The sequence below is a fragment of the Rhipicephalus microplus genome, chromosome 8 (assembly GCF_043290135.1).
Source record: "Rhipicephalus microplus isolate Deutch F79 chromosome 8, USDA_Rmic, whole genome shotgun sequence".
Classification (NCBI taxonomy): Eukaryota; Metazoa; Arthropoda; class Arachnida; order Ixodida; family Ixodidae; genus Rhipicephalus; species Rhipicephalus microplus.
This window is the reverse complement of record NC_134707.1, coordinates 25,716,918-25,732,408: the sequence shown is the minus strand read 5'-3', so window position 1 is coordinate 25,732,408 and position 15,491 is coordinate 25,716,918. Positions and strand designations below refer to the sequence as shown.

At 42.5% G+C, this 15,491-nt stretch overlaps 1 protein-coding gene across 1 annotated transcript in view; it reads right to left on the bottom strand.

Moving 5' to 3' along the window:
* Positions 1-15,491, bottom strand: part of LOC119165748 (neuropeptides capa receptor) — a 98,904-nt gene that overhangs the window by 19,735 nt on the left and 63,678 nt on the right. Inside the window, exon 2 of the mRNA XM_075871344.1 lies at positions 8,801-10,709. Within this exon, the coding sequence (XP_075727459.1) occupies positions 8,801-9,065 (265 nt within the window). The 5' untranslated portion in view covers positions 9,066-10,709. The remainder of the gene's footprint in view (positions 1-8,800; positions 10,710-15,491) is intronic.

Genomic DNA, 15,491 nt, shown 5'->3' with positions numbered 1-15,491 from the left:
CACTTGAAATCGTGTGCCATGAAAGGGTAAAGTAGTGAAGTTCAAGTGCTGAACATTTGCTGCTTTTTTTTGGTTTCGCGACAAAGCAGTTTCAAGTCACGCGAATCCGACTGGAGCCGAATGCACGAATATTAGGCAAATACGTGCACCACCCATCGTTCCCACGCTCACTGGAGCACCTTGCGTTGCAACTCCTACAGCTCTAGCGCCAGCTCTAGTGTACTTAGAGAAAACGTTATGGTACACGTGGATGCGCTTTCAACTTTTTTCCAAACTCTTTTTGTATATTTCTTATTGTTTTGTGTATCTTTTTGCCTTTTTTTCTATTATTACTCCTTCTCTCTGTCTCTCTTTCTTTCTATGATTTTAGGAATCTTTCTCTTTCTCTAGTCGGCCTCTCACGTACTATCGTTTACTCAGTTTACCTCTTGTTTCAACTCTTTCTTTCTCGTCTTTCTTTCCTTCTTTTTTTCATTTATTTCAATGTACCTATTTTTTCTTCTTGTCTGCGTACTGAGTAGCTCACATTCGATCTTTTTCTTGTTTGTTCGCTCTCTTTTTTTATATCTCAGTTTTTGTGTCTCTCTAAGTGCCCATTCTTGTGTTCCTCTCTCTCCTAACGCTTACTTTCGTGTCCTTTCCCCTTAATGTACTACACTGTACAAGGCTATGCTTTGCTCATTCAGCGTACCTGGATAGCCGAGCGGTTAGCACAATCCATTTGAAACTGTGGCTACGGAAGTTTGAATCTTGGCTAAGAAAATTTCTTTTTCATTAAAAATTATTTCCCTTGCTTTCTCTCTGTCACTATTTCTCTATCTAAACTCGTTCTTCTCCAGACCAAGCTATTGCGTCCCACACTGGACGAATCGGCGCACGTACGTCTCTGGTAGCCCAGCAGAAGAGAAAGAAGAATACGGTGGTGAAGGCGAAGATGGCACGTGCTGGTTCAAAGTGATGATATTTTTCTATCTGTAACACACGTCCAACGTCGACCTTGATGGCCCTGCTTTAGAATAATGACAACTCACAGACGGGGTAAGATGGTATTAGATGTCTTCTTACTGTTTCTTAACAGGTAGCGAAGACTCCATTGTGAAAAGAAGATCTGCATAACAGCTCATAAACGCAGAGACGCATGCAGGTGCCGTCTTCCAAACTAGCTCATTTCTTTCGGAAACACGCAATTTATAGCGTCGACGTCACAGGGAATACAGATATACAGAATGCGCTGAAATCCCCTCCCCCCCTCTATTTTTTTTTTGTGGAGACGAAAGTTTGAAGGAGTCCTTACACGATAACCACTGATCTTATCAATCATATCACCGTCTTTATTCTCGCGTTTATTACGTTGCCAGCTTTCGGAAATGACGCACTACTTGACTCAGCAGTCGTTTGTCTCGGCGTTCTTATATCGTTTATGCCCTGGTTTCACGGTCACATTTAAACTATGAACATTTAAAGGGGGACTATGCCTGGTGAACCACCGCGGCAGAGTCGAGTGACCTTGGTAATAATTTGCAGGGCTGAAGGCCAGGGGTTTCATATCCGCTATTGTGGTCGCGTCTTACTAAGAATGCCACAGAAACGCGCTCTTTGGCTATGTTCAAGCGTGGATTGGCGACTCCATGTGGGTGAAAGTTTAATGTGGTCCCGCACTTGGACGTCCTTGAAAAAACCACACATAAAGTTTGTTGTTTTTTTAGTTATTATTCGTACGATACAGTTAGGAAGATAAACTTGATAACTTAGATTGTGCGGGAAATACGGGTGGTACATGATCCATGAGCCTGCATTTCTACTCTGTGGCTGTGTGTGTATCTTCAACCGTGAATCGTCCTTGTGGAGCTTTTTCTCGTTTTCAATTTTCGAAAAAAAATAGTTTTTGCGAACATTGGCGTCACGTCAAGAATGACTAAGATTTTTTCGCGATGAGGCAATGGCTTTCGTGCTTTACCACGCACGATTTACGCAACGACAGCATTGTCAACTTGTAATTTTAAGAGACAGCTATTCACCGAAGAGAGCAGAGTGGCTATGGAAACAAGTGGGTAAGGACTGCTTAGTAGAAGTGAACACGCCGAAAATGGACATGGCGTGGACACATAGTAGCCACCACTACAGAAATTAGGAATACAAGTAAATGCTCCAGTACTTTTATCATATGGTGGCACTTCATTTGATTACTGCCACAGAGATATATGCTCCACTGTGTTTGACTACATCAATGCAACTAATAGATTACCGCGCTAGTGAACCCTAACCTTTTCAGATATTTAGTTTATAATTCGTAGCTATGTCTGTCAGGAACAAGAGATGGTTTCACCGCTCGCTCAGCAACCATTTTTTGTTTATTGGCAGTTTTATCTCTAAACTAATTTTTCAGATTGGCCTTAATTTCATTTTAGTTTCATTTAAGTATCCTGCCGCCCGGTTCTTGGCCCATCCCCCTCTGTAGGCGAGCGCCATTCATTTGAGGTCATCAGTGTAAGCACATAGAGCGTAGTCAAGGTAGCCTCTGGTTATTAAGAGTAGCAAACTGGATTCCAAGAGAAGACGACTGCGAAAGGCAGGCGGGCCGGCGACGTGACTGAGGAACCTGAGGGTATAACTTGACATCGGAAAACACAAGACCCGATTGTCGGGCGCGACATAGGGGGAGGTATTTTTCCTTCTCGGGGTGTCGAGAGGCCGATGATCATCGTGATCAGTGGACGGTAGGGGCAGGCTTGTAGTAGCGGCACAATTTCGGACTAAGCGTTTCATCTTCACAGAAGTGCGGGAGGTAACAACAAGGCTGTTTTGTTGCGTACACGTATAGAGGGATAAATGAAAGTTCACTCCTCCAACTGAATCGGAGGTATGTCTAAAAATGAGTTCTGTATCACAAAAAAGCGCTTGCGATACCATTCATGTGAATATCTGTGCGAGTTGAACGTTTATTTTTTTATAAAATTGCCATAAGCTACTTATGGAGTAATGAAGTAGTTATATCCCCCCCCCCAAAAAAAGAAACAGCGAATAATCTCGTCATAACTCTATGTCTAGATTAAATATATAAGTCGTGAACTCCCCCAGGAGCTATGATTGCATAATCAGAAGCATCGTACTGCTTGTTTCTACAGACAATCTTGTTTTGCGTGTTTTTTGTCCCTCCTTTGTAATGCCAGTTAATCGTGATGGTATTTTAAATGAATAAACCAGTAAGTAAAAAAGAGGCAAATATATAAGTACCCTCCGTGCAAAGTGATTAGGAGTGTTTATTCTTCATTGCGAGTGTGATTTTTTTTAGAGGGAAGAGGTGTTGAAATTTTATTCTACCAGTGGTTACATAAACCGACATCGGTTATTGTCTCAGTCGAATAAGTGCGTTTCACTTTCCAAGCTTACTGACGTTGAAAAGGATTAAGCAAGCTGTTTGTTGCATTCAGGCGCTGAAAAAAAATGGATGAAAGTTTGACCTTTTTTTCTATGCGGCGACCCGTTAGCCTCTGTGATCAGCTTAAACTGCTGAAAAATGACGCCGTAGGTTTAAACTAATCTGTTCATATCTGCTTCAACGATGTGGTGGTGCAATCATAAAGAATGGGTAGGTGACCTAAGTTTACTGACCTGCATGAAACGGCCTAGTGAATTATGTAGCAGTGTATTGAATGCACGTAGTATACCTTTTTTATGTGTAAATTTTTATTTTTATAATTGTTTTCAAATGGCTACTGCTGTTCCTGAGCTCTTACATAATAATTTGCGTCAAAAAACTATAACAATAGAATATTGTAGGAAAGTGTAAATTGGTGACGCATTTTCTTTGCGACATATTAATAAAAAAGTAACATACAATAATGCCAAACATAATGTAGGGGACGCTAATAAATGTACTTATAATGAAATGGGAAGAAAGAAAAGTATTCGAAAAAAATAACTAGCCACCAGCAGAGTTGCAGACAGAACGCCTCGCGAAGGCACTCAAGTTCCAAAAGACACTTAGTATCACGTGAGGATGCTTAGTGACGAGAAAATGTGACGTAGCTTGTACCGTACAATTGGCCATTATGAAGCATGATCACAGATTTAAGACCCGATTCATGGCGAACGAAGTGTGATGTTGAATATATGTTATGTGGCATCATCCAATCACCAAAAAAACAAAAAAAAAACAAGTCTATGGTTGCTGCTAAGCAGTTTTAGACGTAGAATAATGAAAGGCTTCTTTAGCGTCACATAGCTTGAAATTCAAAAAAAAAATATTTAACATTAATCTCTGAAATGGCACGTATCTTCAGTTTTTGGGTTTAAAATATAAGCGATTGTAGAAAGAATATCACCAACATTTGATCACGGTACGACGTGAGCACATTTTTTTCCATCGCTTTACAGCCAACAATCTTTTGATTGAACTTTGTAGACAAAGTTTAAGCAACAAGAACACGAAATTTCGCAGCATACGCAATATATACCGTTAAACAAGCTTCTGTCACAGCATGTCTCTTTAAGGAAATATACGGTTCTTAAATACAGTGACGAAAAAGAGCTTCTTTTCGCGATCCCAGTTTCTTTGTTCAGCAGCAATTTCTTACGCGACAGGGCCGGAAATTGGGACACACGCCTGCCTGTGTTAGATCCTACGTAAGCTTCACCTTATGCGGCTCCGGTGTGGACAACGGTTACAAAAATAGAAACGCAGCTGCAATCATGGAAGTGTCAACTCGCTTCCACGAGTTTTCTCTGCCTCAAGTCATCGGGAAAACTTGACAGTGCCTAACTGTTTGCTGGCGAACGTGTTATTACGACATTCTAAAAGAGCAGGCTGATATATATATATATATATATATATATATATATATATATATATATATATATATATATATATATATATATATATATATATATATATATATATATATATATATATATATATAATCATCAGCCTGGCAGGGCAAATGGCTCTTCCATGGTCCAGCAATCAACCCAGTCCTGTGCTTTTTGCTACAACGTTATACCTACGACCTTTTTATTCTCACCGGCCCACCTAACTTTCCGCGTTCCCTTCGTGCGTTTGCCTTCTCTGGGATTCCAGTCAATTACCCTTAATGACCAGTGGTTATCTTACCCACGTGCGAAGTGCCAAGCCCATGTCCATTTTTTCTTCTTGATTTCAACTAAATGATATCTCTAACAGGATAGCCATGCTAGTCGGAGCACTGGCTAACGCCCCTGTCTTTCTTTTCCTCCTCCTTATTCCCGGTTTCTTCCCTGACCCACTCTGCTATCTTCTTGTCGCTTAAGGTTACACCCATCAATTTCCTTTTCATCGCTTGCAGCGTCGTCCTCAATTTAAGATGAGTCCTGTTTGCAAGCCTCCAGGTTTCAGCTCCGTGGGCAAGTACTGGCAATATGCAGCTGTTATGTACCTTCCTCTTGAGGTTTATCGGTAGATTATCAGTCATGATTTAAGAAAACTTGCCCAATGTGATCCACCTCACCCCTGTTTTTTTAGTTATTTAACTCTCATGGTTCGGCCCCGCGGTTACTACCTGTCCTAAGTACACATATTCGTTTAAAACTTCCAGCATCTCTCCACCTATTGCGAAGTGCTGTTTTCTGCCGAGGTTGTTTTACATTACTTTAGTTTTGTGCAAATTCATTTTCCGACTTACTCTTCTGCTTTCCGTGTCCAGTTCAGTAATAATGACCTATATTTTGTTTCCTGATTTACTCATTAAGGTAATGTCATCAGTGAATAACCAGTTACTCTTCATTAACTCTTATTCCTAACTCTTTCCAATCTAAGGTCCTGAACACCTCCTGTAAGCACGTGGTGAATAGCTTTGGATAGATCGTGTCTCCCTGCTTTACACCCTACTGTATTGGGATTCTGTGGCTCTCTTTATGAAGAATATGGGGGCTGTGGATCCGTTGTAGATTTCTTTCAGTATGCCTATGTAGGGTTCGTCCATGTGCTTATTTCGTAGTCCCTGCATTACTGCTGATGTCTCGACTGAGTCAAAGGCCTCCTCGTAAGCTAAGAAGACTACGTATTGGGGTTATCTGTAATACGTGCATTTCTCTATTACCTGATTGATAGAATGAACATAGTATATTGCGGAGTAGCCTGAACGAAATTCTACTTGGTACTTCGCTTGACTGAAGTCCAATGTCACCTTAATTCTTTTAGCTATTACTTTTTAAAGAGTTTCCAGAGGATGAATAGTAAGCTGATCAGCCTGTAATTTGTTGAGTTCTTGACATCTCCTTTTTTATTGATTAAGATCATGTTGGCATTCCACGATTTTGCTGCCCTTTCTATCAAGAGAGACTTCGTATATAGGGTGGCTATTTTTTCGGACACAATTTCTCCGCCATATCTTTTTTCTAACTGCTAAAGTTTCTAACTGCTGAAGAATAGACTGGCGCTGCCTTTAAAGCTCTATCCTATTTTGTTGGTGTTTTGAAGTAGTAATTAAAATGCTGGAAAATAGATGTAGTGGTAGTTATATATATATATATATATATATATATATATATATATATATATATATATATATATATATATATATATATATATATGATGTTTTCTCTCAACGGAACTGGGTGCCACCTACTGCGCCGCTGCTCTCGTTTTACGTCTTGCCTGCCCTGTTTCTTTCCCTCCGTCTCGACACCGTTCATTACTGCAGCTTCAAATAAACCTTTGGACGCCCTGAACGCTCCACTTGGCTTGACGCCAGTCGTCCAGGGTGCTGTCGACCCAAACAGCATCTTTGCGGCAACAATATACAAGACTGACAGCTAAGAATGTTTCCCTTAAAAAATAGAAGGAAATAGAAAAAACAACATGGCAACGGTTAAGCGTGTCGCGGGAGCTTAATCGTAAATAGACGCCGAGCACAGGATCACTAAGTTGCAGAACGCTTAGAATATACAAAAAAAAGTAAGTGAAAGGACAGGAGAGGCGCTTTGTTCATTTTGCGAAAGAGAAAAAAAAGAGCTCAAATAAATTAACTGTTTTCTTTCTGTTATCAAGCAGCATCACACCTGGTAAAAGACGTCTACCAGAAGCTGTGGTGTTTTTTGAAGTTACGCGCACAGGAACGTGAATGTTTATGCTTTTGCTTTTATTCCGAGACTCTCTAGGAACACAACCACAAGAAAGTGGAAGAAAATAATGTTGGCGACAGTAGGCCTTGGTCGAGGATTAGGACGATTAAGATAACGTTTCAGAACGCACCTAGTCACTGGACAGCTAGGTTAAAGCTTCGGCACTGGAAATGTGGTGAACAAAATGCACCGATTTGATTGCAATGTTTGGCTGAAGCAAGCTGTTTAACAAGACATGTACAGGCATTTTAACACGCTCAAAGCTCCCAATACAGAAAGAAGAGTCGAGTAGACAGAACGGGTGCTGACATGTTTTTTTTTTTTTGTTGTTGTTGTTGTTGTTGTTGTTGTTGTTGTTGTTGCTGCTGTTGTTGTTGTTGTTGTTGTGTTTGTTGTTGTTGTTGTTGTTCTGGGATAGCTCCGGCGTGCTTGTTGAGTTTAACAGTTCAGTTACACTTAACAAACTTAACACACGGTATTTTCGACCCCTTGCCGCCTTGTTCTGGGAGTCTACTGCGTCAATTTTTGGATGCATGGCTGCTCAGAAGATCAGGGCTGCCCTCTTTGCGGTTGGATTAGTAGGTGCCCTTTGCTCACACATGTGTCCTTGACACAGCCTCAGCTCACGGCAGGGCGCGTGGTTGTTTCTGGAAGCCACTTAAAGCGCGGGCCACGCCGAAGCGTTTAACCCGGTCAGTTAACTACTCATTGGACCTTTGACGCGAAAGTGAAGGGAAAGAATAGACAAGATGGAGTCATGCCGAAATGTATTTGTACAGTACACAGTAGCTTCTTAGACTGGCCTAATTACCCAAAGGATGTTTGCGAGGTGTGCGAATCCATGGCATCTCGTGCAGGGTATATCAAAGACGCCAGGGTATATGTGGCTTATATAGTGTAACGGGTTTTGGAAAAAAAATGTGTCTGTAGGGTTCTGCACGTGATGTGCTTGGAGAAGTTTCTTTTTAAGATGTTATATATTCTCCTATTCCACTGTTGTTTTCTTGTGTATGCTAGTTTGGAAATGACATTTTATTCCGTCAACTGTTGCGTCCACGCATCTGATGTGGATGAAAGCATTTTGCAGTGTGTGTACTGCTATTTTTGTGGCATCGTTGTGCTGAACCATAGAGCTGCTACTGAGTGTGAAGTTGTGTTGTTTCTCTCTATAGTTTTCTTGTGTGGGTGTGTGTGAACTACGAAATATCCCTGAATTTCGTTAAATGTTGTGTTAATTCGTTACACGTGGAGCGCTGAGGAATAAACATTTTTCCTCCATGATGTGGAGGAAAGCTTTTGTGGTGGGTATAATGCTACTTTTGAAGTGTTATCGGCCTGAACTCCGCTGCTGTTAAGCGTAAGGTGGCATGATTTTCTTGTGTATGTTAAGTATTGAATGACCCTGAATTGCCTTAACTGGTGTGTCAACGCGTTACTTGCGGAGGAAAGCTTTCGCAGTGCGTATACTACTACTACTTTTTCAGTCTTATTGTGCGGAACTATGCTGCCGTTGGGCATAGGGCGGAATTGTCTTAAGACACTAGGTATTTGTGCATTTTAGCCATTTCCCCGAGACAACGGACACAGTATACCAAATGATATCAACAACAACAACAACAACAACAACAACAACAACAACAACAACAACAACAAACAACAACAACAACGATCGCCACAGCGATAACAACGACATAAGACTTACCGAAGACGAGTATGAGCAGATCCGAGATGGCTAGCGAGAAGAGGTAGTAGTTGGTGGGTGTCTGGAAGTGAGAGTTGCGCGCAATCACCAGGCACACCGTGACGTTGCCCACCACGCCGCTCACGAACACCACCACGTAGAGAACCGTGAGTGGGATCACGATGGGCAGCAGTATGTGCTGGGGTCCCAGCCTGAGTTCCAAGTACTCCCGTATGGTGGCGTTGTCCTCCAACGAACTCACAGCTGCCACCGCTACGTTCTCCATCACAGTGCACTGTCCTAGATGCACGGAACTCACAGCACTACAAGAATAATCATCTGTCCTATTTCAGTGTTCTCGATGCACCGTACTCACGATGTGACCAAGCCTACGCATCACAACCTGACACTTTTCACAGTGTCGGCACAGCAGATAGTCCAGCGAAGGCGCAGCTATTTCTTGGTAGTTTCTTCTTAGTGACATACACAGGTGATCACAGAGTATGGTGAGAACATTCTTTGGCTTGACGTCCCTGACGACAGTGTCACATAACTCACAGATTCTTCAAGCGAAACCTTCACTTAAGTGATAGTTTCTAAGCGAGGTGCCACTATTAGGCTTACATCAACTACCTTGTACCAGTTGCCTTCGTGATGGTGTCTGCTCAGTTCGAAGCGTTCATGCTCGGTTCACAATGACCGGTATTTGAAACTGCCCGTCCACCATGCACTTTATGGTGACACCCTGTTAGACCGAAACGCTTTGAGCGGTTACACGGTGACGTTTGCAACAGAAAAACATTTCCGTTCTTTCAATTCGAAACGCCTGTGGAAGGACACACATGCAGCTTGAAGCGGGTAATTGACGTCTCCTAAATTGACTAACTTGTGTCCTTTCGACAATACAGAGCGCGCAGCAGTTCTTGGTACAAGAACAAAATTTAGAAGCCAGACGACTCTGGCAGTTCCTAAATGGGTCAACCAGTGGAAAGGTTTTGACGTTCTTTGCGGGGAATGCGAGAAAAGTTTAAGGTAGTGTGATTGCTTTTCCGTGTCATTGTGTCAGGCACCGCTTGTTTTAATTCCCAGATCACATTTAAGTTCTCGCAAGGGTCACAAATTTAATAAACCACTCAGTCGTTTTTCTGCATAAAACGAATAAACCAGACTGCCTCTATCAGCCGAATAAGCAGCTAGTAGGCACTATAAGGAGGGAGATAGACAGAGAATATACCACAAATTTGACAAGCTGCAGATAGTCGGCGCTTCGCATTCAAAATAGCAGTTGATATCAGAGGTTTAGTTTACACCTTTTTCCACTAATCAACGAACAGCTAGCTCCTTATATCTTAAGCACGGACAAAAATGTGAACTAGAGACCCTGAGCTATCAGTGGCGATGCTTTGAAGAAGGTTCAGTAATTTTGTGTGAATTTAACTGTCGCACCTGCTACGGTTAACATTGAACACTTTGTTATCGCCTATGTGTTCGGCCGAACGCTACCAGTGGTCCACATTGAGCATTCAAAGGTGTTGGTACACCTGATGTGAAGACTGTGAAAATACAACGCGTTTTTCTATGTTAGAGAACGTTGTCAAGCGTTTGTTCTAAAGCTTCGAACTCAACGCCACAGGCATTCCACGCTGGGTACTTAGCATTCAACGCTTGATAATCAGAGTAAGAAGTCCAGCACTGTTTGCACAGTTTCAAGTCATCTTACTGCTTCCACTTATTGGTGATGTCGCTTATTTAGGTGGGTCTCGCTGTGTTCAGAAACTGTGTTCCGTCACGAAGAACAAGAGACGCGGAGTTCCAGGCGCGGAATCAGCCGTCAAGCCGAGGTCACCGTTTTCTGCCATGGATCTACCAAACATGGGCGCCTTTCGTGGAGTTTTTTGGCTCTTGAAGCGCAGCAGGAAACAGGGAAAACCTGGAGCAAAAAGAAAAAGCAGCGATTAACAAAATGACGTTATTAGAAAATAAATTAGGTCGACACGTCGCATAAACCAAACTGCCACGTTTTGAGGGTAAGTCTCTTAACAACTGAGCTTAACTACATACATACTCATGCTTGGAGAATTTCAATATATAGGAACTGCAAGGAAGCGTTGTTTGGACATACGGAGCCTATACTTTACAGCATTTGAGAACATCTGTAAGTGACGCCACCTATCGGTGGCAGCAATGGCATCCTGTCGTAACTGAATGAAAAATCGAAAAAAATCATATTTGAGGACATCACTATAGTTACCAAAAACTGTTCCCAGTTCTATGCGGCTGATACCCACTGTAACGTTCCGGAAAATTGTAGTATTACACTACAAAGCGTCAGGCTTAGAAGAACAATTGAACGTCGCCCACTAAAAAAACATGAGAGCCCCATTGTACTATGTTAAACACTCTTAAAAACCAGCGGTTCTTATTGAGGCAGTGCAATTTTTTTCATAATATTCCGATGGGGCTGTGCTGCATATAAGCGAGAATCGTTTATGATAACTAGCTTTTTGTCAGGTATAATATATTTCACCCATTTTTCCTTCTGTTACGGCAGGCCACCACTGTCGCTGACGAGAGATGACGTATGCACGCATGTCCAAAAATCCTGGTAATATCTCGCGAATAATAGGTAAGAACGCTGTGATCGATTTTTTTGGCATAGTTTGCGATAGTCAAATGAAAGCCTTCTGTAGAACATCGAGTGAAGTCAACATCTACAATTGCGTGTATAAGAAAAATTCTGAATTTAAGCAAATTAGGTGCGAAGCATGCCTTCAGGCTACCATGGGTTGGGCTTCTTGTTGGGTCTTGCCAAGAAGATTTATAAAGAAATCCCCTTGACCCTTGCCACACGCAGACGGATGCTTGTAAGAGAGTGGAAAACGTCATGCCAATGTGACCCAAAAACAGAACAAAGTCCCATTGAACGCTGCAGCTGTGCTCGTTCCCAGACGCTGTTCCTACAGTAAACCTTCATGCGGTAACCACCACTACGGCTGCAGCTACCATCATTGAGCTAATTTCCCGAAAAAAACATTCTGCGTGGAGTTTAAGGCGACGGCCTTGAATGTCTCATGCTTCCGTCCGTGCCTACCTCTGTCCGTGTCCAGCTATCTCTGCAATGGCACAGACCCACAATAGTTTCGCAGGTTTCATTTCGGATATTTGAACGTATATTCCCCCAATACTGAGTGCGACACTGACAAAACAATCGCACCATCTGCCGCTAAAGGGAACCATGTCTACGTGCGAAGCAGTGGGCGCTTACACCGGTGGTGGCCCCGCCGCGGTGGTCTAGTGGCTAAGGTACTCGGCTGCTGACCCGCAGGTCGTGGGTTCGAATCCCGACTGCGGCGGCTGCATTTCCGATGGTGGCGGAAATGTTGTAGGCCCGTGTGCTCAGATTTGGGCGCACGTTAAAGAACCCCAGGTGGTCGAAATTTCCGGAGCCCTTCACTACGGCGTCTCTCATAATCATATGGTGGTTTTGGGACGTTAAACCCCACATATAAATCAATTACACCGGTGGTGGCTTCGACGCTGGCGCTAATCGCGGCGTTGCGAAGGAGAAAAGCTTTGCGAGGCGCAAAGAACGCAGTGATGCACCGCTGTTTCCTAGTGTAACACACCGATCGCTGCTAATGGGTAGTGAGAGACAGAAGACGCCAGTTGGACGCAGAATCCCGCAGACCAATTCAGGGAACCCGCATGCTGCGACTTTTCATTTTTGAATAGCGCACAGGAGAAATATCCTACCGGCGCTTCCTCGGAGTTCGAAATTCAGTGCCTACATACACGAGGTGTCCTGTGAATGGTTGTATAGCGCGAGCAGTCAAAACTCGCTAGCAGACGCTGCCTGCGTTGGCATTGCGAGGAGTAAGATAGGGGGAAGACGCGCACGCTGAGTAAGGATGGTCACGCCACACACCGGACTGAGTTCGACAATAAGATACTTCGCATTCAAAACAGAGAGGACATGGCATGTTCAGTCGAATGGCCACAAGCTTTCACGGAGCACATTTGTGAATCTACAAAGTGTTGTTCAGTTTTGCTTCATTCGAAGGGCCACGTTCACCAAGAAGCTGTTTCAATGTGGTACATAGAAAAAAAAAGCCTATTACTCAAGTGCGCGATCAGTATACAAAATTACATCTTGTTTATTAAAAGAATGTCGCTCCAGCCGGAGGGGCATACCTTCTATATTGAAAGCATTTAATAACAATTACAGTACTTTGTTAAACATCACGGGGAACAGAAATATACCTCAGGAACAATAGAGGGGCAGGACATTTGAATATGTATTGATTCTAGTCTGAATGTACGGCTGATAGTTTTTGTAGGATAGAATGTATACACGGAGACACAGGGGAAGGCTTTATGCTCTCCCAAAGTAGAGTACCAAGTGCTCTGAATCGTCAAACACTTCTTTCTAAACTCTTCTGCTCTCCCTTAGTAGAATGTCACACACTTTAATTCGTTAAACGCTTTCTTCTAAATACGCTCTCATCTGAACAAAATGAGGTAAGATTTGATATTATATACAAGATTAGCCATATGCATCACGCCATATTTGTGTTTATAATTAGGAACCATAAGCAAACACGCAATACAGGCAAATACACTTTAGCGTATCAAATCACGTCTGTTGAACGCACCCGTGGAAAGCATAATATAGTATGAATCCGGTCAGTGGCGTAGCCACAAAGTGGTACACCGGGCCCAGGCCCCCTCCCCCAAATTTGTTTCTCTGAGGTATTCGGGCGCCAAAAAACATGGGGCACCAAAAAACCGTTCATCCTACGTCCCTGCAGCCGGTATTCGATCTCTTGTCACACATTCTGCGACATGGTTGCCGTGATTGTGCCACTGTCATATCTCATTCGCTGCTGCAGTAGCACTATATCAGAAAAGATTTTTTTTTACAAACAATAGCTTCACGTAGCTCCAAAGATTACTGTATAAGGGACCAATATCAGGGGCTCTCGAGGGCAATTGGATTCGGTTGTCTCTTCTGGAAATGTTTGACGCCCATGCACATAGATTACGACACACGTTAAAGACCTCCAGTTGGTAAAATTTCCGAAGCCCTACAATATAGCGTCTCTCATTATAATTTGTTCGTTTTAAGAGTGCTAAACCACGGTTATTGTTATAATTACCTTTTCTGATCTGCCTGTCGGAAACGTACTAAGAAAACCATAGGTTTCTAGGCCCCAATGAGGAGGGAGCTACATCTTGTTCAAAGATATTGATGTCTTGCATATTATACACATCAGAACAGCAAGATCAAGCAAAATTTTGAGTCAAACATAACCATTTGCATTGCTCCCAAGAAAAAGAAATAGGTCAATCAAACGATCACAGATTAACCCACAACACAACTGCCCAGAAACTTTAAGGAGTTCCAAAGTAGGCCTGTAACGAAAACATGCGTTACCACAATCAGTATTACTGAAATCCAACTCTAAAATCAGGGTCAGCATTTATGAACCCACTGTAGGTGCCCTAGATTTTACTGTGAATTTAATCGGCTTCGTTGCTATGATAAGGGCAAGCTTTCAATATAACAAAGTATAATCGCCTCTTTCCGCTTGTACAATAGAGCATGCTCAAGATCACCGATTTCTTCCCCCCCCCCCTTTTTTTTTTGCCACGAGCACCATAGTGCACTTTCATTGTTCTTCCTAGAACATCTGGTCGATCACTTTTCTTTTCCTTTTCTAAATACTGAACATAAATCTGCAAATAAATGAAACTGATACCTGATTGATGGTTGTTCGATGGTCTTGGTTCAAGTTTGGAGTCATGAATACATATGATACTGGAGCATAAATTTACTTAAATCACTGAAGTGCCGGAATGTTTAATAAAAAGTAATACAGCTTCGTACTTGTATTGCTAGGCCCGAAGGAAGGGCGGAACGGGGCAACCATAAATGTATATTTGCTGTTTTTTATTATTTTTGATTTTTTGTTTTTTTTCTGTCTTTTTTACTTTATTTATATTTTTATCTTTCTCGAGTTTTCTCCCTTTCTGTCCCCCTATTTATATTTGTCGTCTGCTTCCTCTTTTTTGTCTTCAATTTTTATACGTGCGTTACGACAAATGACGAGAGCATACTACAGCGTACGACTGCCCGAATCGCTAAAGTGTTCCGCTCTTGATGTCGTCATCAAGGCGCTCGAAGAAAGAGAGGAACAATACTTCCTTTGTGGCGCGAGCACGCAGTCGCTTTGCTTTATGTGAGCGCTCGATTTGCTGTATTTGAGCGCTAACTTTGCTATATATTATGATTGCGCTCTGTATAGTTTTACCTGGGTTACGCCAGGCGACGAAGAGAACACACAACAGCCCGGTCCCCTAAAATGCTCCTCGCTTAAAAATATTTTGACGTGTTCGTCCGGTGATCGTGTGATTTTCTCGTGAGCAGCGGAGATTGTTATGGCACCTGGCGGCAGTTATCTCAATCACGTACGTTCTTTTGCGAGATCTATCTCGGCCGCACGACAACATACAGTCTTACCCTAAGCAATACACCAGGGCACCCGAAAGTCAACGTGCCAGTAATAAATATACTGAATACGTAAGTGAAAGTTTAGTCATTTTAATTTTTTCGTGTTTTGTTTTAAAGGTTTCGGTCACGATGGAGGTGACTGAAAGGAAACCGGTGGAAGCTGCGAAAAAAACATTGCAGCAGTAAAGAGAATAAAAACTG